General features: G+C 45.3%; 1 protein-coding gene across 5 annotated transcripts in view; it reads left to right on the top strand.

Moving 5' to 3' along the window:
• The window catches only part of ccdc9 (coiled-coil domain containing 9), a 22,735-nt gene extending 14,547 nt beyond the window's left edge, over positions 1–8,188 (top strand). The window contains exons 11-16 of one of the 5 annotated variants that reach the window (XM_061216725.1): positions 227–368; positions 533–1,175; positions 1,816–1,968; positions 2,593–2,699; positions 2,790–2,865; positions 6,943–8,188. In XM_061216725.1, the coding sequence (XP_061072709.1) occupies positions 227–368; positions 533–1,175; positions 1,816–1,968; positions 2,593–2,699; positions 2,790–2,865; positions 6,943–6,947 (1,126 nt within the window). In that variant the 3' untranslated portion in view covers positions 6,948–8,188. Of the gene's footprint in view, positions 1–226; positions 369–532; positions 1,176–1,815; positions 1,969–2,592; positions 2,937–6,942 lie in introns of those variants that run through there. The other 4 variants (XM_061216723.1, XM_061216722.1, XM_061216724.1 and 1 more) reach the window with 4 other exon arrangements.
• Positions 8,189–15,549: the final 7,361 nt, after the last annotated feature.

The raw sequence follows: 15,549 nt of genomic DNA, 5'->3' as shown, positions 1-15,549 counted from the left end.
CTGTGCGCCCTTGCTGTTCAGCGCCCGGGTTTAATCTTCTGGAAGCTTTCCTGTCGGTCTGGGAGGCTCAGCGGCAGGCTGGGCTGTGATTTCGTGGCTTTTGGGGCCCTGTGAGGCGCTGTTCTGTGTGCGCTGCGCGCCTGCCAACCCCACGAGCCACTCTCATTAGGATTAGTGCTGCCGCCTGTTGTTTACGCTTTAATTAAGCCCATTGTTCTCCTGACAGTATGCACGATAATCGCTGGGAAGAGGAAAAGGAGGAGGATGAAGGGGAGAAGGAGAAGGAGAAGGTGAAGGAGTGGGAGAACGAAAAGGAGGTGAAGGAGGAGAAGGAGAAGAGCAACCCTCCTTCCTCTAAGGAAGATAAGGTGCGTCGGCCCTCGGTGGTGTGTGTGGTGTGAGGCCGGGGTCGCCATGGTGATATCGGTCGTTCTGCCGAGGAATGTTCCGGCTGTGCCTTTCAGGTACATTTTCGTGCCGTTCGGCGTTCAGCGTCAACACCGTGTCCGTATTCTGTGTGTGAAATGAGCAGGTGCCTCTCCCCCCGGTGGAGGTGGTCGTGGAGACGGCCAGGAGTGGAGCGGCCACAGAGGAGGACGAGGACGAATGGGAGGACGCCAGCGACGGAGACGGAGACGGGGAGGACGAGGAGGAGGAGGGGGAGGAGGAAGAAAGTGAGGAGGAGGAGGAGGGCGAGGCGGCAGAGAAGGTGGCCGTTCTGAGGAAGGAGGAGAAGGCAAAGGGCGTGTCTTCCCCCACGTCCCCTGCCGCCTCCCCCTCCCGCCACAAGGGGGCGGTAGATGGCGCCAAGGAGCAGCGCACCCCTCGACCCCGCGTGCACATCCCCTCTCCCCAGAGCGCCCAGGACTCCCCCGAGTCCGGCAAGCCCCTGAGCCCCTTCTCCCCGCTGGAGGGGTACCAGCCCGTGTCGGACTGGGCTGAGGAGATGGAGATGCAGTCCCCGCGGGGAACCATGGGCGAAAGCCCCCTGAAGCCCGACAGTGCAGGAACAGAGGGGAGCCCCGTCGCCCCCAAACCAGGGAGCCCTGTCGCCCCCAAACCAGGGAGCCCCGTCACCCAGAAACCAGGGAGCCCCGTCCCAGTTCAGCCCCCGTGCGAGAAGCAGGCCTCCAGTCCCCCGGCTGAACGGGACACCGAGACCAGTGAACAGACAGGTAAACTCAACCAGCCATACTTTCAGGAACCAGGCTGGGCTGGTAGCATCGCGTTAACCAGGGCTAGGAATGCACTTCTAGGATCACTTGCTCAGTGGTGTTGGAGGGACACTCATTGTCTGCTGGTTTTCGGTCTGTTTCAGCACGAGCCATTCATTTTAAGTCATTGCTTGGCTAAGGAGTTCTCAAACCCTTAACTGGCTGCTGATTGACAGGAAAAGCACAAATACCAGGAGACTCTGCAGCTGTCATGCACTGCTGTTTGGTGTTACTGTATGTGACATTCGTGCCACATGCAACCCTGGTCCTACAGAGCCACAGGCTCTGCCCGTTTTTGTTCATCCTTAATATCTGTAACCGATTCCAGTGCTGCAAACCAGATGAAGTGAATGAGTTGGCACCGTTCTTATTTCAGAGCCATTAATAAATTAGGTATTATGACCCCGTTCGTCTTGGCCCGAGCACTCGGTGTGTTTGAATCCGCAGACACCGTGTAGCTGCTGCTTTGTCGCTGCCTCAAGGCTTCTCTGCATTGCCTGCAGTTTGGGCGTTGCAGCATTAAGGCTTTTCTGTGGTCAGCTTGTTGTGGTTGCGGTCTTGATGCACTCAAGAACGATTTTGGTCTTCCTCTTCCGCCCAGTCACGGCCTCTCGGTCCCGGGAGGAGCCGGACATCTCGGACTCTCAATCCCATGATGCACCTGCAGTGATAGAGCCAGTTGACCAGGCCTGCCCCTCCCCAGAGGTGGTGCAGGAATCCGTCCATACCGGCCAGGAGGCCCTGACCAAACAAGGTTTGTGTCCAAGTGCTCTTTCTCTTTCTGATGTGGTTAGTTTGTGTTTTCTTTCAAAATTCAACGGCTGTGTTCTAGAACTCTGTTGATTTCAAATACCAGTAGACTAGGGATTGTTACATGAGCCGGTAAGAAGATTCTTATCGTATATTTGTGATCTCGCACCTTATAGAGTAAGTGCATTATCTGTTTCAGCCAGGCTCTGCCTTCTACACAATTTAGAAAAAATGCATTCTGCATTGGGTGTGTCCATCTCCTTTGCATAAAGCGTTCTCTAACCAATCAGAGGCCAACAGTGTTTTATTTCGTATTGATCCATAACGTCTCGCTTGGCAACTTCGAAAATGAGCACTTAAATTAAACGGACAAATTTGTGGGCGTCAACAATTGTCCAACCGGATATCTGACTGATAATATTTATATTTATATGATATTATTTCAGAAATGTTGAAATAATGGTATGGATTGAAATGTTTCACGATACAACAAACACGTTAGTCTCCCTTTAGAGGGTTAAAGAGTGGCAGTTTGTTCTCTGGCTGGTCTGGGCTGACATTTACTCACCGTGCCTCCACCCTTCCTCCAACCTGGTGCCTGTTTTTCCGTCTCTCCCCCCCCGAACAGCCGACGCTCCCGCAGCGGCTCCGGACTCGGGCGCGCGTGGACCGCCGGCTGACGCAGCGACCGAGCCGGATGTCCAGGAGCAGCCGGAGGTCCGGGAGCAGCCGGATGTTCTTGAGCAGCCGGAGGTCCGGGAGCAGCCGGAGGTCCGGGAGCAGCCGGAGATCCGGGAGCAGCCGGAGATCCGGGAGCAGCCGGAGGTCCGGGAGCAGCCGGAGGTCCGGGAGCAGCCGGAGGTCCAGGAGCAGCCGGAGGTCCAGGAGCAGCCGTCCTCAGGTGCGGTCCAGATCACCGGCTTCCAGACGGTGACTTTCCGTAAGAAGTCGCTAACTCTGGCTGAGCTCTAACCATTGACCGCCCCTCTTTTATTAAAAAAAGCCCTTTCCCCCTCTTTCCATCTTTCTCTCTGTGTGGCTCTCGCTTTCTCCACTCATCTCACGGCTCGTCTGGTTCTTGGCCTCGCCGCCCTGACCTTTGACCCCCCCCCCCCCGCCAGGCGGGCTCTCGCCCCCACGAACATTTCACCCGTGAACATTCCTCCCGGACTGCTCGCACTAACCTCCAACTGACCAAACGGCCACTTCCTGTTCTGTCCCACCGTCACTCCCTCTGTCCCTGGAGCACACTCCGTCCCCTGGGGTCCTCTTCATTCTCAGCTCTCTTCTCCGCCCTGTTTTTTCATTTTCTGGGAAGATCCTGTTTGATGGCTTCGGCATGAAATCAACACTGCATGCAGTCCCGACCGCCATTAAGTGGGATGTATTTCTAATGGCATAATGGATAGAATATGGATGCTGAAGGGATGAGTGGGCAACCCAGAATCAAATTACTGTCCCCCCCCCCCTCCATTCTGGCTCCATCTTTACTTGACGCCTGTTTTCTTCTGTCATCTGTGTGAGACACTGATGCTCTGAATGGGGAAACGGTAACCAGAGACTTGCGAACGTGCAGAAAAGACAATCAAATCATGGTCATGTTGCCACTGCCATACAGTGGTTTCTCAGAGTGGTTTGCAGCCTTGTATGTGGGCCGCAATGTTGGAAACTGAGATTCTTGGGGTTTGTTTCTGCTACACAGCCAATGGGGTGTTTCAGCCCTTAATTTGAGGGAGGGCCGGTGTGTATGCAGGTTTTTGTTTGGAGCGATTAGGGCAGCTTTTACCGTAACATCCGCACAGCCGTTGGGCCGTTGTGTAAGGCCCTTAACCCCACATTGCTCTGGGGGGGGGATTGTCTCCCGCTTAGTCTAATCAATGGTAAGTCGCTTTGGATAGAAGCGTCAGCTAATTAACATGTAATGTACTCTGTCTAAATGAGCCGATCGGCTGTACACAAGAACAGTCTGACTGTCATTCATTAATTTATCAAGAAATGTAGCTCAAATATCAGAGGGTGCCAGGTAAGGCCAGCAACCGGCATGAAAACCAGAAAGTGATACGGCCCTGTTGCCTTAATTGGAACCCTTATTCAAATTAGCCCTAATTGATTTAAAGCAAACGGTTTCTAACAGGCTCAAGTTTCCGGTTACTGATGTAATTCTTGGATGACATCATAACTGCTTTTGGGACCGAGTCATGCCGACATGCGTCTCCTTCCTGTTTGGGCTGGGCTGCCGAATTAGTGCTGAATAGGAAACGGGGGTGGGTGGGATCTGTGCAATCCCTGCTCCTCTGAAAACATACTATCTTTTCGAACAATATTAGCTGGATAGTTGTTTTTTTTTGTTACTGTAGTTCTTAATCTCACTTTGCCTGCACTTTGCAGCTAGCGAGCTGTATTTATTCGTATTGAAAGCTTTCTGCCCAGATTGCTAGATGGAGACATTTTTCAAACTGTAATAGTAAAGCATTCTGGGATGTGGTCCTTGAATGGTGAATAAAATCCAGACATGATGTTTCCTGTATCTGTTGCCATTTCCTGTCCTGTGACTTTTAGCTGAAGCTTTGTTGAATAATACTTCAGAAACTGAGCTGACGGAAGCCCTCGTAGTCTTTCATTAACTAATCTACTAACACATTTCATAATAAGCATATCTATGGTCTTGGTGAGCAGAGAACAATTCCGAGCCCGGGTAAGGTTACACGTTTCTACACTGGAGTTCCTTATTTAAGGCACTATTTGACAAATGAGTCTGCACACCTTGTTTCCAAGGGTCAAATTACCTGCTGATTTAAGGGAAAGATTGGCCTTCCAGTAGTGCTGGTTCAGGCCCCTTGCTTGTCCTGTACTTGGTTGTTCTAAATAATGTCACCTTGGTTCATCAAACATGCCACTGTATTGTCAGGCTCAACACCGTGAGAGTGGGAGTGGGAGTTTTCCTGAAAATGCTAGGCATTACAAACCGCCGACACTAACAAACACTTGCTTTCCGGAACCCGATGACTGTTAAGTATTTGGTGGCCATTTGAGAGGGAAAGATGGCTAATCACTGAATGGCTTAATGCGCACTGAAAAGCTTTTATGTGAAAATTGACTTGGACAAATGAGTGTTAATGTAATGCCCATCTTCAGGCTGTGGCTTTGGAAGGGACGTACAGTGCAACTACTCATGCTGCTTCTGTTGAGCTATTATTTAGGTATCTTGCACAACTGTTTTTCCCAAATATGAACCTAGTATTTCACCTCTTTTGGTTGGACAAGTTAGAATCAAAATGACACACTAAGATTAATCATTCAACAAATTTTGCAGAACTAGTGGATGTAAAGGGATATTCCACTTTCTGGGTTTTTAAAAATATATATTTAGTGTATATTTTCGACAATATAGTTATTTGTGTGTGTGATGTGATATTTATAAGGGAACTTGTATTGTATATCAAAATCAGGCCATGTAGGTAAACTGGAAATGTAGTTATCTAATTAAATGTATACTTTACTAAATTCACCTGCTATTGCCTGAGGAATGCACTAATTCTTTTGAGGCACTAAGAAATATAGTAGAACAAGAATGTATTTAAAATCCAGGAACACGTACGCTAGTACACACTCCCCTGGCTTTTATTCTAGTGTGCACTCTCTCCTCACCTGTATGTTAGTGCACGCTCTCCTCACCTGTACGCTAGTGCACGCTCTCCTCACCCGTACGCTAGTGCACGCTCTCCTCGTCCGTACGCTAGTGCACGCTCTCCTCACCCGTACGCTAGTGCACGCTCTCCTCACCTGTATGTTAGTGCACGCTCTCCTCACCCGTACGCTAGTGCACGCTCTCCTCACCCGTACGCTAGTGCACGCTCTCCTCACCCGTACGCTAGTGCACGCTCTCCTCACCCGTACGCTAGTGCACGCTCTCCTCACCCGTATGTTAGTGCACGCTCTCCTCACCCGTACGCTAGTGCACGCTCTCCTCACTCGTACGCTAGTGCACGCTCTCCTCACCCGTACGCTAGTGCACGCTCTCCTCACCCGTACGCTAGTGCACGCTCTCCTCACCTGTATGTTAGTGCACGCTCTCCTCACCCGTACGCTAGTGCACGCTCTCCTCACCCGTACGCTAGTGCACGCTCTCCTCACCCGTACGCTAGTGCACGCTCTCCTCACCCGTACGCTAGTGCACGCTCTCCTCACCCGTACGCTAGTGCACGCTCTCCTCACCCGTATGTTAGTGCACGCTCTCCTCACCCGTACGCTAGTGCACGCTCTCCTCACCCGTACGCTAGTGCACGCTCTCCTCACCCGTACGCTAGTGCACGCTCTCCTCACCCGTACGCTAGTGCACGCTCTCCTCACTCGTACGCTAGTGCACGCTCTCCTCACCCGTACGCTAGTGCACGCTCTCCTCGTCCGTACGCTAGTGCACGCTCTCCTCACCCGTGCACTAGTGCACGCTCTCCTCACCCGTACGCTAGTGCACGCTCTCCTCACCCGTACGCTAGTGCACGCTCTCCTCACCCGTACGCTAGTGCACACTCTCCTCACCCGTACGCTAGTGCACACTCTCCTCATCCGTATGCTAGTGCGCACACTCCTAACCTGTATGCTAGTGCGCACTATCCTGGGGTTATGGAGGATGTCGCAGTAATGTGATTGGCTTTCCACATTGGTGAAAAATTTCTGCTGCTCTTAATTTTTCGTTTCACGGATATTAACCTCCGGAAAGAGATCACTTGCTCTTGCAATGCAGGTTTCGCATGCTTGTTACATCCCAGTTTCTCCCATAGGCTTGCAGTCTAATCAAACGGCACTGTGTGCTTTTTTAATGTTACATTACATTACATTACATTACATGTCCTTTGCTCGGGTTGCAGCGGTTGCTGACGATCGTTGGCCCGAATGTCTCTGTGGGATCGGTGGCTTGGGAAAGGCTTCTGCTGCAGGTTTACGCGAGGAACTGACCCCCCCCATTCTGTTCCCACAGGCTGAGAAGGGGGGCGGAGTAGCAGTGAAGAGAAGAGAGGAATGGAGGCTGCATCACTGAGGAGGCAAGCGCTGCCGGCCTGGGGACGGGCAGCCACTCTCATTGCTTTACAAAAAAAACAACAAAAAACAACAACCCTGTGCACCCACTGGAAAAATGTAAATTCTGATTATTATTTTTTTTTTGGTGCTGGGAAGATTTAAATGCAGGTCACTGGTTTATGGCAACTGGCAGAATACAGAGAATACACACACACACACACACACACACACACACACACACACACACAGACACACTCCCTTCTGTGTTCCTCAATTAGTGAAAGGCAGAGGGAGGACAGTTCTGTACAATGCGCCCACCTCCCCACGCCACACCCCGACTCCTGAATGTTTTCACCCCCCTCCCCCATTTCAGCTAACCCATTCCCCTGATTCTCATTGCCTGGGCTGTGGTTGGGTGTGTGCCTGGGTGGGGCAGTCTATCCTTTTGCCAAAATCTTCATGGGTCCATAAGGCCTCCTCTGTATCTGTCTGCCATCCACTGTAACTATGGTGTGAGTCCTTGGGTCGGGGAAAGAATCGCCTCTCGTCGTAGACGGGCAACAGCCGTTCGGTGTGATCTCCTTGTGTGATGATCGCTCTGCAGAAGTGGAGTTGAAGTGGGTCCACCAGTAATCGGTGGGCGAGGGATGGCTGGATGGGTGCAGGGGCTGCTTCAGAGACCGATCATTTACAATCTGGAAGGAGAACTTGGGATTCATTCAGAGGGCAACAAATTGCATACCTCAGTAGACCAGTCTTTGGTTAGTTTTAAAGTTTTATTATATTTTGCATGTTATGAACAAACATGGGGTATGGCAGGAACGAGTGAGTTCTTGTATAACATTGAGACTGGAAGTGTACGTTTGCCACCGTACTTCATTTAATCATGAGCTTAAAGAAATGCAATACGTATAATTTTTGAAAGTGCAACTTACATTCCAGTGTTTTAATGTGTGAAAGCATCTGAAATGCTACTCTTGTTTGTCAAGAAATGTAATGAAATTTCCGGAGGGGGGGTTTCTTCCCCCATGTGTTGACGACATAAAAAGCCATGACTTTTGTGATTGTAACTACATGCATTGAGTATGTCCTGCTTCCTTGTACTACAGCTGTCTTCCTGTATGAAATGTCACCCTTTACATGACACTTATGATCAAGTTTTGGACTGAAGTGTAAATTACATTTCTTCTGAAAGCATGAACTGATTAATGGCGTAACGTGTGTGTGGAGTGTGCGTTCATGTTCTATCGTCTTTCAAAACGCATGGAACCATAGTGCGACAAACACTGAGCTTCCAGGGGTAATCTAGAGATGCATAATGTGCACTGACAAGCCCTGTTCGTGTGCTCATTTGTCGTCCTGGAGGAAGTCGCCGCCCTCCTGATAATAAGGGAAACGTGTTGCCATCAGTATCATTTAGGTACATGACACAAATCTAATTTCCTTTCCAAACTTGATTCCCTCCCATCGAAGACGCCAGACGCCTTTGATTGCAGGCGTTTGCAAAGATGATGCGTTTTCACATTTCATTCCCGAGTTCATCCTTAAACACAAATATTGTAACAGCCCGAGGAGTCCACGGGGTCTCGTTTGTCCTCCACCTATAATGCCTATTCATTCGAGGTTTTATTTTTAGACCATGCGCTTCTGCACTTTAGCACAAAGTCAGGAGCAACATTGTTCAATTATTTTGCCAGCGGAAAGCTTTCACTTTAAGCTTGTTCGTAGTTTAGAGTGACGAGCGCTTGAAGGGAGAGTTTGTTGTAGGCTGCCGCTTTGTTGAAACTCACTGAAGCCTGTTAGCCGTGCAAACTTGCATATTTATGCTAAGTGTCCTGCGTCTGAAGCCGTAGTTTATACTGTACAGGAATTACATTTTCATTCGACGCATTTATTTTTGCCCAAGCCGCTAATTGCATGTAGCCTACGATGTTGCACGTGATTGAATGGAATCACTGCAGTTTCATAATCCACAGTGATGTCAGATTTATTTTAAGCGGCAAACCATACATTTTTGTAAACGTGCCTTGCAATTGCCTACACTAATCGCTTAACGAGAATGCGAATCCAGACTGTCGTGTTACTGAAACGCTGGCATTCAGCCTTCCCCTATTTTACAAATTTGTTCGTGATCACGTTTACCCACTAGTCGCACCGAAAGGAGGCGTAACTTTGTAACTGCAAGCCAATCGATGTGCCCGTTTGGGCGCGGCTCCTCCCTTTTAAGAGCGCTATAAACAAAAAGCATGTTTCTTGTCTTACCGGTGAGCCACACAAGGACTGTCGAGCTGGAGTTCCTGCAGCATCCCGCCAGGAACTGGAGACAGTTATGACAACATTTTAAACAATCAGCGTAAGGCGCCGCAGCACTGGCGAAGGACAGAGCGCAACATATCAACGGGAATCTTGCCTTCACCCCACAGACAACGCAAAGGAATAGCATTTCTTGCGTGGACATTCTTATCTAAAAGAAAACTCCGCTATGCAAGGCATCAACAAAGACGCAAAGGTGAGACAAAACGGGGGTACTAATAGGAGGCCTAGCTACCCGGGCGACCAACGAGTGATGCAGGCGAATACAGCCACCAAGATCTGGGTGAAAGTAGCGATGGCGATTGCCTACTTCTTCTGCGTGTCCGTTGCTGCGTTCTTTTTGGTCATTTACTACGTGTTCGCCTGGAATCCAGATATCCATAACAGTACAGACAACACAGGACCTGGCAGCACTGCCACTGCGTGTCCCCCAAGGTTATGACAGCTATGGAGGATACGCAGAGTATCCGCCGTTAATATTTATTGCATTGCGCAGGACACGTCAGTTAGCCATGTGTATAAGGACACTTGAGTGGGATACGTCGATCCAATAGGTGGTCGAAGCGGACTATAGGTGCCACTTTTCATCCCACAACCCGGGCAATAACCACTGTGATTCCGCGGAAGCACCTGTCGAAGAAGAGGATTTGGATCCACAGTGAAATTCACTGAGGATTGCGCACCTTTCATCACTGTTTCACTCCGATATCGACTATATTAAAAGTTGCGCACCTAATCTTGGTTTTGCAACAGAGTATTATCCTGTTTAAATCCTCTTTGGTTTATATAGCATATGCTGAATGTTTCAGGTCTCAAGTTGTAAGCGAACGTTTTAATGGAGTTTTATTAATGTGTAGTCTGGTTTGCATACATAGACTGCCATAATGAAAGTTGAAAGTCCCATGATTTTACGCAAAACATACTGTACAAAAACGGGAACGATAATTGAAATCACGAAAATATGTTGATTTGGGGAGTGAATCTTCTTGGAAATCCAAGTTCCAGTGCATAGAGTAAAATCATATAAACGAGATGATGTACAATCAATAGACCTATAGGGTGCTATCAATTCAGTATTCTTGTCTTGTCTGAGCAAAACTTCATATTAGGCTATTAGCTGCATCGTGTGTCTTATTACACCGTAGGTAATATTGTTTTGACCCCGCAATACAATTAGCCTATTTAAAACGGCATAAGTGAAACCGTTTTGTTTTACAAATTAATCGGTTTTATTCTTATTATTGTTATTACTGTTAATAATACACACATAATAATAATCATCATAATAAAACCCCTTGAAATGTTTCGTGCACCGATAGTAGGCCTATTAATAAGAATTATTCATATTAAAATATTTATACTGTATCCTATACTGTTATACAGATGTTTTACAGGGGTTGGGAAGTCCGGGGTTCTTGTTCCACGGCGTTAATTGCATCACGTAATCAATCTTCTCTGGAAGTCATGCCTGTCGACTTCAGTAATTGAAAGATACCCCAATAACTTTACCCCATGAATTCACACATATGCTATTTTGCTGTATCAAAACTTCCAGTAGTCCTACACATGATTCGTTTATTAAATGTATTACTATTTATTTTTTTATAGAGAGGCTGTTGAGTTTTTTTCCTTTTTTTCCGGGGGGGGGGGGGGGGGGGGGGTTGAGCTCTGGCTAACAAAATGTTATAATGAGTGGGAACTGAAATGTAAGGCACCGGAAAGCCAGAGCGAGAGCCTACGTCACCAAGACAACGCTGTTAAATACGTCGTGTGGCCTCGGTTTAACCGATTAAAATAATAATTTGATGTTCAAAAAGAACATCTGGGTCATCATTGAAGGAAGAATTCTGCCTGTTTTACATGAAAGAAGTGCCAAGGTCGTTAGTAGGACGTTCTGTCCAGTGTCATGTGAAACTCACGGTCTGGGGCGGCACGCTGAGGGGGGTCTGTCAAATCGGACAGCCTCAAAGGATCTGGTTAATATGCGACCGAGGGCTATGCTGTCCAGATAAAATTAGGTATAACATACATCATCGACAGTTTATGGTGTAACAAAGACTACAGTAATTCATTCGACCTAATTTTAAGTTTGAATGTGGTACTGGCTTAAAACAAAAACTATTTCGCCCTTCTGCACGAGCTTTCTTGCCTTGATGACATCACTGAACTTGTAATGAAAATTATAAGTTTAGTTGCATATCTGGCATTTGATAGTGTTGTTTTGAACTACAAGGATAAGAACGGTTTAGTTCAAAATACCAAGTTCAACTACGAATTAAGTAACTAGATATGAAATAAAGCCATATTTAACATTTGTCTGGTTACGTTTTATGAGGAGGCCTATGGATTGTCCTATTAAGCTAAATGGCTTCTTGCTTATATAGCCTAACCTCTGCAGCCTCTGTCGATATAATGATTTATTTACACGAGTTAATGAATGATGTAGGCTATTTATACGTTTCTATTGAAACACTGGAAATATATGTTTACATGTATGTATATATGCAATATTTAATCTGTTAAAAAACAGTCTCAATAAATATCCATTAGGCTTATTTGTTCCTGTGATTTTTAAAAAAAGAAAAGATGTATATTCCTCTTCTTCTTCTTCTTCTTCTTCTTCTTCTTCTTCAATCTTCTAATAATTAATATTCCGTGTTATTGTTCTACTTATGATTATTACTAGGCTATTACTATTACTACAATTGATACCCTACTACCAACATACTAAAATGGCCTGCGACTCCATAGGACTATAGAATGTTATTATTACAACTAAAATAATTATTCTTATTTGTGTAACACTGTTTTTTGTCTTTTTAATAGGAAATGCATGTTTCTCCATGAGAGGTCGCTGTTGTACAAGGGCAATGAAAGGCCCTACGGTCATGTGACTTGGTCCCCAGAAGAAATGTAGATTTATTTGTTTATTTTTTACATTAAAACGGTCGCGTGATAAAAATGCTTTTAAACATATTGCGTTTAATGAAATTGGTGATATGTAAGCTTGTGTAAAGCCATACATCAGCAATCAATGACGTAACATTCGGAAGATTATTTCTTCTAGTGGTGGGAGCACGTGAGACTTCAAGACCGGTCTGAAATGGATGGGGCCTATTCTGCCATTGACTCACATGGTTAACCAACAGCATTTGCTCTCAATATATCAACACGAGTGATTCATTTCTGTCGAAAATCATTCAAATGACTCAATATATTCCAATATATTTTTTGGGGGGGGTTTTTTCTGCTAATTTAGGAAAGTGTTGAGACGTCATCACTTACCATACACAACCATACATGTAGCTATTCAAGTGGTAGTCTATTCGTTATTATTTCAAGTATTCCATAAAATTATGCTGGAGCGTTGTTTTTTTTCCCCAACTAATTTTCCTGGCTTAACTGGTTTATTAATCGCGTCTAAATACTATTTACATCCGCACATTTGCTAAAACAATATTTTCATGGACTCGTGGCACAGTCTTCCACTGTAACTTAGCTTATCGTATACTATAAGTAGAGTCTATTAAAAAGAGGCTCATTCAAATAAAAGATTTGAGAATTCTAGAACAAAACCTGTCCAAAGAATGAGGTCAAGGGGCTGAGTGTTGCTGGAGGTAGGGTGATAAGAAAACGCTACCAATCTTAATGGAATGCGCAGTCATTGGGATACGTGCCAATTTGAGGACAGGTAGTTCGGTGCAGTGGTAGAATAGTTATTAGGATACATAGTTTAAATTTTTTTTCACTGACTCCGTTCGAGGGAGGAATTGGTATCCTCGCTTGCCCGTCTGTATCCGAGAGCGTGTAATCAAGGGGTGGGTAGTTTGTGCTGTGGTCGTCCAGTTGTGGCGTCGAGACAACAGAGATGCAACGGCCCGGAAAATGTAGCCCGAGGCCGTCTGGTGGTCCCTCGCTTGCTTAACTCCGGCGGACGAAATCTGCATGTATGACTAGTGGAGCGTTTCAACTCATGCACAGGGCTGTACGTGGACCTGGGATGACCGGTAGATGAGTTCTTAAAAATACCTGCTTTCTGAATGTCACAAAAGGAGGACATAATTACAGAGGACATCAAGATGCGTGGGGCGGCACGGGCGGCGTGGGTAGCACTGCCGCCTCACAGCAAGGAGGTCCTGGGTTCGAATCCCCGTCGGCCAGGGCCTCTCTGTGCGGAGCCTGCATGTTCTGCATGTCTCCCCGTGTTTGCGTGTTTACGTGTTTCCTCCCACAGTCCAAAAACATGCAGATTAGGCTGATTGGAGAGTCTAAATTGCCCATAGGTATGAGTGTGCCCTGCGATGGACTGGCGACCTGTCCAGGGTGTATTCCTGCCCTTTGCCCAATGTATGCTGGGATAGGCTCCAGGGACCCTGTTCAGGATAAGTGGGTTAGGATAATGAATGAATGAATCAATCAATCAATCAAAATGTGTTTCACTTTGTTGCTGGTTTGTATGGCTGATTTTACTTTGTAAATTAAAAAATGTTGTTTGTTTTTTAAGCCTTTTTTATTATTGTTTTCTGAAAGTTAATATATGTGTTTTATTTGACATTTTCATGTCAGGTGGCAATGGTTCAATAATATACCATATACAGTGGACAACAACTATTCAAATAACAATTGTGCATTTGTTTTGGATTCTTGAATAAACTTGCCTGGTGTATTGGAACACATGAAATAATCCCAAACTCAAATGCACCAGGCAAGATCAATAGAGAGATCCAGATCACATAAAGGTACTTCAATCCAAAGCAATCGCTATTTGAACCCAGGTTTGTCAGGTTCATACTTCATCATAGATTACCATAATGTGTTTATGCAACATTCTCATTATATATACCAAATACATTTCTATTAACCAATACATTTGAAATGTATCTATAAATATTACCCAGTTAGAATAAATATGAAAGTTACATTATTGTAATGAAATTATACATAAAATTATTATATTTATTCCATTCCCTGCTAAATCCAATACAATTCCACTAAATATGTTAACAACATAAAACTAGACTACTCTGTTAAACACTGTTTTAATAGATTAAAAATTTGTACATAATTGTTTTGCCATTAACTGTATCACAATTTGAATAAACATCAGTATAGCAAACATGATGAAAACACCTGTGCCCCCACCAAGGAAAGCTAACGTGACTGTGAAGTAGTTGTCAAACTTGCAAATAACTTATAAATGATCACCGGGGGATGTATCCACTACACATCCGCCAAATATCTATTCAAAGTAATGTAAATAACTTTCATAACACACGTCAAGTCAGACTTAAATTCTGCATTGAAAACAATGTCAGGATTGTATGGGCGTGGTTTGGATGGCATCACCACTCCACCTCCCTCCTAAACTCCTAAACTACCACCCAAAAGGCGATTGTATTGAAGAAGGAGGGAGACTGATAGAGGGATCAAGTCAGCAGAGGGATTGAGAGCTGAAAAATAGAAAGATAGACACTCCACACAGAAAGATCCCTCACTCAGGATTCAAACCCTGGACGTTGTTGTTATGAGGCAACCACATAGCTCATGCTACAAATCTCCCTATAAAAGATCTCTATATACAAATCTCAAGAAACTATTGGAGGAGATATGCAATGAGATTAAAAAAACAGTTCAATTCTGATGTGGTTCTTTTCACATGACAGTTAGGGTTGATGAAAAGCAATGTGTTTTCCAAACATGCTTTCAGAAGGAAACAATCAAAAGGTGTGTTTGCTACTTATATTTGTTCATAAATAGTTCCAGATGACTCTCTTTAAAGTATCTTTTCATGCAGATAGATTTCATGCAGAACACGCACTGTTATAAAGCAGTAATAAATTACAGTGTCATGGAATATCTTTTCTTTTTTCATGTACTACTTTGCTTACATCTTTGATATTTTCACTTTCTTGGTACTTAATTATCCAGCATACAGCTTAGCTATTATCAAAGTTGTATTTTAAGATAATTTTGTTTATACAGTATATGGCTATACACTGCAAACAAACAAAAATATTTGTACTTGTTTTGCTAAATAAGAACGCTTTGACTCATTTAAAGATTTGCCAATGGAATAAGAACATTTATCTTGTCAAGCAAACAATAGCTTAAAACAAGCTAATATTTTCTACTTGTGAGAAAAGATCTTAAGTTGTATTTCAAGTCTAAAAATACTGACATTTTTGCAGTGTAAGTCCTAAAATGAACAGAGCTAAATCAGTTCACAAGTTTTCCATGTGTAAATTCAATTGGA

This window comes from Conger conger, chromosome 13 (genome assembly GCF_963514075.1).
Source record: "Conger conger chromosome 13, fConCon1.1, whole genome shotgun sequence".
Lineage (NCBI taxonomy): Eukaryota > Metazoa > Chordata > Actinopteri > Anguilliformes > Congridae > Conger > Conger conger.
Note: the sequence above shows the minus strand (reverse complement) of the source record. Positions and strands in the feature narration are given on the sequence as shown.